Source organism: Dipodomys ordii, unplaced genomic scaffold (genome assembly GCF_000151885.1).
Source record: "Dipodomys ordii isolate 6190 unplaced genomic scaffold, Dord_2.0 Scaffold133, whole genome shotgun sequence".
Taxonomy (NCBI): Eukaryota; Metazoa; Chordata; class Mammalia; order Rodentia; family Heteromyidae; genus Dipodomys; species Dipodomys ordii.
Genome location: NW_012267349.1, coordinates 3,726,791 through 3,737,510, shown reverse-complemented (window position 1 = coordinate 3,737,510; position 10,720 = coordinate 3,726,791). Strand labels below are relative to the sequence as shown.

At 41.3% G+C, this 10,720-nt stretch overlaps 1 protein-coding gene across 1 annotated transcript in view; it reads right to left on the bottom strand.

Moving 5' to 3' along the window:
* Ubxn4 (UBX domain protein 4) overlaps positions 1–10,720 on the bottom strand; it is a 36,093-nt gene that overhangs the window by 4,555 nt on the left and 20,818 nt on the right. Inside the window, 4 exon segments of the mRNA XM_013030829.1 lie at positions 1,133–1,239; positions 3,311–3,441; positions 4,383–4,547; positions 5,897–5,951. Of these exon segments, the coding sequence (XP_012886283.1) occupies positions 1,133–1,239; positions 3,311–3,441; positions 4,383–4,547; positions 5,897–5,951 (458 nt within the window).

Genomic DNA, 10,720 nt, shown 5'->3' with positions numbered 1-10,720 from the left:
TTCTTTTTGCTTATGTGGTGCTGAGGAATCGAACCCAGGGCCTCAGGCATGCAAGGCAAGCGCTCTACCACTGAGCCAACTTCCCAGCCCCTACACAAGACATTTAGATTTCATGTAGGGCCACATTGTATCTATTAGTCTAATAATTTTTAATGGTACTGAGGTTTAAGTTCAGGGCCTCACACTTGCTAGGCAAGAATTTTACTACTTAAGCCACATTTCCATCAACATGTTTAACAACTAAACAAGTTAGTTGTTAAAAATCACTAATCGTCTGCCTTTGCTGATAGGCAGATGATGGAAAAATAGCTAGTCTCTAAACAACCTACAGAAATGAAGAGGACTAAGAAAAGCTACTTCTCAGGAGTGTAGGACAACTTCTCAGGAGTGTAGGAAACCACTGCTTTGCTCTCTTCCTGTTTAATATACCAACAGTAAGTTTCCAGAGCCTATTGTATACTATCAACAAATTCCTATTTTTGTATAATAGAAAGATATGCTCTTCCCAGATGCATTTTAAAAAAGAAAAAAAAAAGACAGCTGGGCACTTATGACTCATGCCTGTAATCCTAGCGACTCAGAAGGCTGAGATGTGAGGATCATGTTTGAAAGCCAGTCCAGGGAGGAAAGTCTGTGAGACTCTATTTTTCCCCTCCCTGGTCGTGGGGCCTGAACTCTGGGTCTGGACACTGTCCCTTATCTCTTCAGCTCAAGGATAGTGCTTTACCACTTGAGCCACAGTGCCACTTCCGGCTTTTTCTGCTTATGTGGTACTGAGGAATCGAACCCAGGGCCTCATGCATGCAAGGCAAGCACTCTACCACTGAGCCACCTTCCCAGTAAGATTCTTATCTCCAATCAATTACTAGAAAACCAGAAGTGGCACAGTGGCTCAAGTGGTAGAATGCTCGTCTTGTGCTGAAGAGCTCAAAAACAGCGCCGAGGCCCAGAGTTCAAGCCCCATGACTGGACCAAAAAAAAAAAAAAAAGACATGTTACAGTATCTCAGAGGTGTCTTGTGCCAAATCCACCTGGAGGTAATATAAGATTTACTCACATTCCAAGTTGAAATTTCCCTTCTAACATTTTAATAACCTCACCATTTATCCTTACTATAACTCAAGATATATACTCACTTGTGCAGCAAACTGTCTTGCGTCTTCTAGTGGAGCATCAGAAGGAAATTGATTTGTAAAGGAAGACCCATCAGGTAAACGGAATTGAATTCTTGCAACAGTACTATGAAAAGGAAATTAAAGTTAGTATTTTAACCTTATATATTCTCAATAGTATCATTATCAGAGGAAATGAATGTAGAAATGCACAATGTTAGAACTTTTCATTTATTATTATTATTATTCTTTTGCTGTCCTGTGGCTTGAACTCAGGACCTGGGCTTTGTCTATGAACTGCTCAAGCTAGCAGTCAGAGTGCTACTTGAGCCACTGGAGGTAAGAGTCACTGACTTTCTTGTCTGGGTTGACTCTGAACTGAGATCCTCAGATCTCAGCTTCCTGCGTAGTTAGGATTATAGGCATAAACCACCAGCACCCAGCAATATAGTACATTTTAAAGTTTTAAAATTAAGTGTGGTAACTGGGGCACCAGTGATTTATCCATGTAATCCTAGCTGCTCGGGAGGCTAAGATTCTGGCGATTACAGTTCAAAGCCTGCTCACTCAGGAAAGTTACACAGCCTGTGAGACTCTCATATCCAATAAAGCACCAAAAACAAGGAAATGAAGCTGTGGCTCAAGTGGCAGAATGCTAGCTTTGAGCAAAAAAGCTCAGGCCCCCTAGTTCAAGACCCAGGACTGGCACATACAAACACAAAAAAAGACAAAAAACAACTAAGTGTGGTGCCCCCTTTGTTCATTTTTTCCCTAGATTGTTATGAATACTCTAGTTCTCCTCTATTTTCATATGAAAAAAAGGTCAACTGAAGTTTCAGCAGTGATTATGTTAACTCATAAGATCAGTATGGAGAACAGTAGTATTTTAATTATTCTGAGATATGCAGATGGAATATTTTATGTGTATTGGGGACTTTTCGAAACATTTTGCACTTTGTTTTTGTGATGGTCCTGGGGCCTCAGGTTCTGCTCTTGACCTTTCTTGCTCAAGGCAAGAAAGCTCCACTTTCAGCATTTTTAGTGGTTAATTGGAGACGAGTCTTTGGACTTTTCTACCCAGGGTAGCTTTGACCCACAATCCTCAAATTTCAGCCTCCTGAGTAGGACTACAAGCATGAGCCACTGGCACCCAGCCTATTTTGAACTTCTTACTGTTCAAGAGTTACATGTTGTTTAACTTACCAAGTATTTTCCATTATTTTCAAAATTTGTTTCTATAAAGTAATCCATATGCCAGGTTTGAACAGCATGTACATATACTCCTACTTCTCGAGAAGCTGAAACTAGTAGAACTGTCATTCAAGGGAAGAGCTATCAATCAATCAATCCCTAGCTGCATTGAGAAATAAAGTAGATCTATGACCAGGAAGGAAACAGACCCTGTCTCAAAAATAACCAGTAAAGGGGGAAGGAGAAGGATTGGGATTGGGGGGGAGGGGGGAGGCTGGGAAGGGATGTGAAGGGTAAACAAAGGAGGAGGCTGCAATGCTTGGTAAGAAATGTACGCATTATCCTGCCCATGTAATTGTAACTCCTCTGTACAGTATGTTCACAAATAAAATAAAATTAAATTAAAAAAAAATAACCAGTAAAGGGACTGGGAATGTGGCTTAGTGGTAGAGTACTTGCCCTGCATGGATAAATCCCTGGGTTTGATTCCTCAGTACCATACAAACAGAAATGGTGCTATGGTTCAAATGGTAGAGTGCTAACCTTGAGGAAAAGAAGTTCAGAGACAGTGCCCAAGTCCTAAGTTCAAGCCCTAGGACTGGCACCAAAAAAAAAAAAAAAAGGGCTAGAGAATTGGCTTAGCATTAAGAGTACCAGCCTATCAAGTGGGTGACCAAGCTCAAGCCCCAAGTAACACCCCCCCAAAAAAAGTAAATTTTGATTACAACAGGATGATACACATCAAGAATTACCTTCTTGCCAGGCGCCAGTGGCTCATGTCTGTAATCCTAGTTACTCAGGAGGCTGAGATCTGAGAATCACAGTTCAAACCCAGCTTGGGTAGGAAAGTCCATGAAACTCTTATCTTCAATAAACCACCAGAAAACCAGAAGTGGAGCTGTAGCTCAAGTGATAGAGTGCTAGCCCTGAGCTGAAGAGCTGAGGGACAGTGCTCAGGCCCAGAGTTCAAGCCCCACGACTGTCACAAAAAGAAAAAAAAGGAATACCTTCTTTCTCGTGCATATGATTCCCTCTTGATTTCCATTTCTGCCTGTTTGGACAACAAGGCAGCAGCAGCTTTGGCAGCCTCTACTTCTTCTTTTGTCTTTGCAAAACGAGCAGCTCGCTCTGCACGATCCTTTCAATTAAAACAGCATTAGTTATAAATTGTCTGACTACCAAGAAAGAGCTATTTACATACTTTTAAACAAAGGCATGAAATTCCTTAAAGCTATATACAAACTTTGATCATTCCTGATCATGTATTTTTAAAATTCATCAAATGTCAGAAATCAAGTTACTATTAGCTAGATGCCAGTGGCTCATGCCTATAATCCTAGGTATTTAAGAGGCTGAGATCTGAGGAGCAGAGCTTGAAACCAGCCAAGGCAAGAAAGATTGAGACTTATCTCTAAATAACTAACTAAAAGCTGGCAATAGAGCTGTAGAGCAATAGCCATGAGCAGAAAAAGAAGCTGAGGTATAGTATCAAGCACATATGTACATGTTCACATACACATGTGTAGTATTGAGAATTTAGGGGAAAAATAAAAGGGCATAAATGGTAGGAAGATAAGAGGGAGAGTAACAGAGGAGGTGAATTTGATTACCTTACATGGATGTATGGAATTATCAAAATGAATCTACTCTGTACAAATAGTATATGCTGGGGCTGAGAAGGTGGCTCAGTGGTAGAGCGCTTGCCTTGCATCCTGAGGCCCTGGATTCGGTTCCTCAGCACCACATAAACAAAAAAAGATAAAAGCCAGAAGTGGCACTGTGGCTCCAGTGGTAGAGCGCTAACCTTGAGCTGAAGAGCTGAGGGACAGCGCCCAGGCCAGAGTTCAGGCCCCACGACCGGACCCAAAAAAAATAAAACAAAAAAAAAAAACCCAAAACAAATAATATATGCTAATAAAAAATGTAAAAGAAGTCAGTGCAGTGGGATACACCTGTAATCTCAGCACTTGGGACACCAAAGTGGAAACAAGCCAAGCTAGCTTAGCTAGCTTGGGCTATATAACAAGACAAAACAAAGAAAAATGCTGAATGGATGAACAAATAAATGAACAAGCTCACCATCGCAATTTGCTGTTTTATACGCTCTCGAGCTGCTCTGTCTTCTGCCTTTTCTCTATTTCTTTCTTCTAACATTCTTTTTGTTAATTCTTCTTCTTGTTTTCTTTTATAATCCAACATTTCTTTTCCAGTTTTTCTTCTCTCAATTTCCTTCTTAATCTCTCTCTGAATCAAAGACAAAATAAATTTTATGGAACCTAAACATTTTTGGATAATTTGTTCCAGACATTACTTTTAATGTAGGGCAAGCTGATGATAAAGTGTTAAAAGAACCCTACACTTGAGCCAGTGCTAGTGGCTCATGCCTGTAATCCTGGCTGCTCAGGAGTTGAGATATGAGGTCACAGTTTGAAGCCAACCCAGGCAGAGAAGTCCCTGTGAGACCCTTACTTCCAATTAACTACTCAAAAACTCCAAAGTGGAGCTGTGGCTCAAAATGGTAGAGTCCGTGAGACTCATCTCCAAAAAACCACCATGAAAAGCCAGGCGCCGGTGGCTCACACCTGTAATCATAGCTACTCAGGAGGCTGAGATCTGAGGATCACGGTTCAAACCCAGCCCAGTCAGGAAAGTCCATGAAACTCAGATCTCCAATAAACCACCAGAAAACCAGAAGTAGCACTGTAGCTCAAGTGGTAGAGTGCTAGCCTTGAGCTGAAGAGCTGAGGAACAGCGCTCAGGCCCAGAGTTCAAATCCCACTACCGACAAACAAACAAACAAAAAAAAACCCTCATAAAACCAGAAGTGGCTCTGTGGCTCAAGTGGTAGAGCACTTGCCTTGATCTGAAGACTGAGGGACAGTGCCCAGACTCCATCCACATTCAAGCTCCATGACCATCACCACCACCACCAACAACAATAAAAAAGAGCCAGGAGCCGGTGGCTCACACTTGTAATCCTAGCTACTCAGGAGGCTGAGATTTGAGGATAGAGATTCAAAGCCAGTCCGGGCAGGAAAGTCAATGAGACTCTGATCTCCAAAAAACTACTAGGAAACCGGAAGTGGTGCTGTGGCTCAAGTGGCAGAGCGCTTGCCTTGAGCTGAAGGGCGCAGGGATAGCACCCAAGCCCAGAGTTCAATCCCCACAACCGACAAAAAATAAAATAAAAAATAAAAAAGACAAGGCAACACAATAGAAAAAAATCAGAACTCTACATGTTGTTTTTGTTTTTTTTTTAAACAAAGAACTAAAAATAGGAACTGCCTCAAGTAAAGTGTAAAAGACTGACTGTAAAGCAGACCCAACTTACCTTGCAACTTACAGACAGGACATAGCCAGGCATAGTGCTGCATGCCTGTAATCATAGCACTTTGGGAGGCTAAAGCAGGAGACCTGTGAGTTCAAAGCTAGCCTGGACTAAAAAGTTAAGATTTTGCCTCTAAAATACAACCAACAAACATACATAACTAAAATACACACACTACAATCTGAATATACAGACAACATATTCCCTCCAACACTCAACAATAACTAGGAAATCGTTTTAGCTTTGCCAAATCCAACAACTTTACCTGTTCTTCTTCTTTCCTCTTCTCCTCTCTCCTTTCTTCAAGCTTTTTTGTTAATCTGTATTTAAAATAAAATATATTCAAGATACATTTTATTATTATACAACACATTGAAGAGTTTTGTTTTGCTAGATGCCAGTGACTCATGCCTGATTATAATCCTAGTTACTCAAGAGGCTAAGATTTGAGGATCACAGTTTTTAGCCAGACCAGGCAAGAAAGCCTGTGACACTCTTACCTCCAATTAAGCACCAAAAAAGCCAGAGGCAGAGCTGTGGCTCAGGTGATAGAGCACTAACCTTGGGCAAAAAAAAAGCAGCAGCGGTGCTGGTGGCTCATGCCTATAATCCTAGCTACTCAGGAGGCTAAGATCTGAGGGCTGCGGTTCAAAGCCAGTCTAGGTAGGAAAGTCTGAGACTCTTATCTCTAATAAACCACTCAGAAAACTGGAAGTGGCTGACAGTGCCCAGGCTCTGAGTTCAAGCCTCGGGACTGACTGGAACACACAAGGAGTTTACAAAGGACTGAGGGAGAGTAGTGATTTAGAGGCTGTTTAATAAATGCAAACTAAAATAATCAGTAAACGTTTACTGAGGGAAAAGATGGGGAAGAGTTGTGGTTTAAAATATTTCTCTACAGGGCTGGGAAGGTAGCTCAGTCAGACACCCCCCCCCAAAAAATATTTCTCTACAGAAGAATGCTAGCTTATAAATTTTTTATTTTTTTGGGTCCGGTCGTGGGGCCTGAACTCTGTCCCTCAGCTCTTCAGCTCAAGGCTAGCACTCTACCACTTGAGCCACAGAGCCACTTCCAGCTTCTTTCTTTTTGCTTATGTGGTACTGAGGAATTGAACCTAGGGCCTCGAGCATGCAAGGCAAGCCCTCTACCACTGAGCCACCTTCCCAACCCCTAGCTTATAAATTTAAAAGAAATAATTTTTCCTGCCTGCTGGCTTTGGATTGCTATCCTCAGAGCTCATCCTCCTTATGTAACTAGGATTACAGGTGTGAGTCACTGTATGCATTTCTAATAAAATAATTAGAAAGAGAAAGGGACACCTTTACAATGGAGATATCTAGTTGACATTCAAACAAAATGACTAAATTGATTATAACTGCATCTAAACTGATGCATATATCTGGTTATATTTGCTTCCAGATTCAAGTAATGGGAAGAACAAAATAATGCCTAAGCTGGGAGCTGATGGCTCTTGCCTATAATCCTACCTACTCAGGAGGCTAAAATCTGAGGATCAGTTTGAAGCCAACTAGCAGAAATGTCTTTGAGACTCTTATCTGTGATTAACCAGCAAAACATTGTAAGCTAATGTATGGTTCAAAGGGAAGAACACCAGCCTTGAGCAATAAAAAGCTAAGTTAAAGCACAAAGCTCTGAGTTCTTGTGTGTATGCACACAATCTGAGTACCAAGAAAATGACAGAAAAGCTAGTTGTCACCAACATCTGTAATCCTAGCTACTCAAGAGACTGAGTTGATTCCATATTCTGGCTAAGGCAAACAACGCTGAAATGGTTGTACTGGTAGCTTTAGTGTAACTTTGTGGGATACTGGATAAATGCCTAGGAGTCAAATTGCTGGGTATTTTGAGGACCCTCCAGACTGCTTTCCAGAATGACTGAACAAGTTTATATTACCATATGTACTAATGTTCCTTTTTGGCCACATCCCCACCAGCATCTGTTATTTTTCTTGATAATGGCCATTCTAACTGGGGTTAAGGTAGAATCTCAATGTTGTTTTGATTTGCATTTCTTTTGTGGCCAAAGATGTTGAACATTTCTTCATGTGTTTATTGGCCATTTTACATCTTCTGAGAAGTCTCTCTTTAAGGCTTTAGCCCAGGTGGCCCTTAGTGGATAAATGGATCAAGAAAAGTGATTTTGTGTGTGTGTATATACACGTGTATATGTATATATATATATATATGCATGTGTATATATACATATGTACACACACAATCAAATTCTATGCTTCCATCAGAAAGAATGATATTGCACCATTGTAAGGAAATGCAAAGACTTGGAAAAAATTATATTAAGCAAAGCCAAACCCAAAGAAATATAGGTTGATGGTTTCCCCTCATTTGTAGTAATTGTGTCTAGAACGCTATAAACACAATGGTAAAAGACAAGAAAATTAGGGCTGGGAAGGTAGCTCAGTGGTAGAGTGCTTGCCTTGCATGCATGAGGCCCTGGGTTCAACTCCTCAGTACCACATAAGCAGAAAAAGCCAGAAGTAGCGCTGTGGCTCAAATGATAGAGCCACAGTCTGAAGAGCAGAGGGACAGTGCCCAGACCCAGAGTTCAGGCCCAACAAAAAAACAAAAAGACCAAAAAATTACAAGTGAGTATGATAAAGAGGACTCTAAACATTCACACAGTGATACCAAAAGAGGATATTCTTAGGGGAGGATCAAAAAGGCTCAATAGCTAAGTGTATATGATCATATAAAATGTTTATCTAAATGAACTCCAAGAAATGGAAATGAGTTTTTGTTTAAAATTTTGCTTGTTTTCTTTTTTCTCCTTTGTTGCTGTTTTTTATTTATGTTCCTTTTGTCTTGTATGTAAGTTTATCTGTTTGGGGGAGAGTAAGGAGGAGCAGAAATGGTGGGACAAAGAGTGAACAAATGCAGCAGTGATACTCATTAGACATTATATTGAAAATGAACTTTACAACTTGTGGGGGACAGGGGTAGGGAGGGAAAAACTGGGATAAAATGAGGGAAGAGGTGACACTGAAATGCACTTATTATATCACTTATCTAACTGGCACCCCTATGTATATCACCTTTACAAGAAAAAAAGAGAACCTTATAAGTTGTAGGTGAGAAGGTTCAGGAGAAAAAAACTAGGAGAAATCAAAGGAAGAGGTAACACTGTTCAATAAGAAATGTACTCATTAGCTGACTTATGTAATTATAACCCCTCTGTATATCACCCTTACAATAGCAATAAAAATATTAAAAACAAAGAGTCTAAGATCTGAGGATTGCAACTGCCCAAAACCAGAGAAGTTCGATTTTTTTCTGATCTCTAATTAACTACCAGAAATGGCACTGAGGTTCAAAGTGGTAAAGCAGTAATCTTGAACACAAAAGTTCAAGGAGAACCGAGACCCTGTCAAGCCCCAGGACTGGTAATACTCCCTCCACCCCCAAAATATATGTGTGTGGATAAGGAACCCCAACCCTGGCCCTGATCAGAGCTCCTTCTCATAGCTGAGACAACTTGTGCTATTATCTTTATTAAGACATATATAAGGTATTCATAGTGAAATTAAATGTCTGCTGTAAATTTCAAATCAGAAAAAAAAATGAGCTGGATGAGTGACTAATGCCTACAATCTGAGCTCTGAGGATAGGGGTTGAAGCCAGCTATGGCAGGCCAATCTATGATAGACTCCAATTAACCAGCAGAAAATGAGAACTGGAGATATGGCTCAAGTGGTAGAGCACCACACGCGAGCAAAAAAAGCAAGAGCACAAGGCCCTACGTTCAAGCCCTAGTATACACACAAAAAAGAAAACTTGCTCTTCAAACATGAGTCTGAAACTTGTCTTAATAAAAAATTGGGAATTACCTTTCTCTTATAAGAGTTTCATGTCAATCTTCAAATGACTCATATTTCATATTAGTGTTAATGAAGCACTGAGTATATTTCAGTATTAAAAATAAAAACTTAAGGGGCTGGGAAGGTGGCTCAGTGGTAGAGCGCTTGCCTTGCATGCATGAGGCCCTGGGTTCGATTCCTCAGCACCACATAAGCAAAAAAAGCTGGAAGTGGTGCTGTGGCTCAAGTAGTAGAGTGCTAGCCTTGAGCTGAAGAGCTGAGGGACAGCGCTCAGGCCCAGAGTTCAGGCCCCACGACCGGACCCAAAAAAAAAAAAAGCTTCGGGTAGCACAAAAGCTCTGGAACAGTGTCCAGGCACTGAGGTTCAGGCTTCTAAATCCTAGCTGTTCAAGAGACTAAGAATCAAGGTATGAAGCTACCACAGCCAGAAAAGCCTATGAGATTTTTATCTCCAGTTAACCAGTAAAATCCTGGAAGTTAAGGTATGGCTCAAATAGTAGAGCTCCAATTTTGAGAAAACAACAAAAATGTGTGGCCCAAGCTCTGTTACCCAACAGACACACATACTCACAAACACCCTCACTCATAATCAGGATATATATTTTTTTTTGGGGGGGGGTCTGGTCATGGGGCCTGAACTCTGGGCCTGGGTGCTGTCCCTCAGCTCTTCAGCTCAAGGCTAGCACTCTACCACTTGAGCCACAGCGCCACTTCCGGCTTTTTTCTTTTGGCTTATGTGGTGCTGAGGAATCGAACCCAAGGCCTCATGCATGCAAGGCAAGCGCTCTACCACTGAGCCACCCTCCCAGCCCTTAAGGCTGAATTTTTAACTGAAATATCTTTTTAAAAATTACCAAAAGGGGCTGGGAAGGTGGCTCAGTGGTAGAGCGCTTGCCTTGCATGCATGAGGCCTTGGAAACAAGAGGTTTTCTTTTTTTTTTTTCTTGATTGCTTATCTGTCTTTGGGAGGGAGAAGGGGCACAGAAATGGAGGGACAAAGGAAGAACAAATGCAGCAGTGGTACTTAGACAACTATACACCTCGTGAATGGGTCTGGAGGGAAAAACTGGGAGAGAGCAGGGAAAGGGCTGACACTATGTAAAAAGAAATGTACTCGGGCTGGGAAGGTGGCTCAGTGGTAGAGCGCTTGCCTTGCATGCCTGAGGCCCTGGTTCGATTCCTCAGCACCATGTAAGCATATAAAACCAGAAGTGGCTCTGTGGCTCAAGTGGTA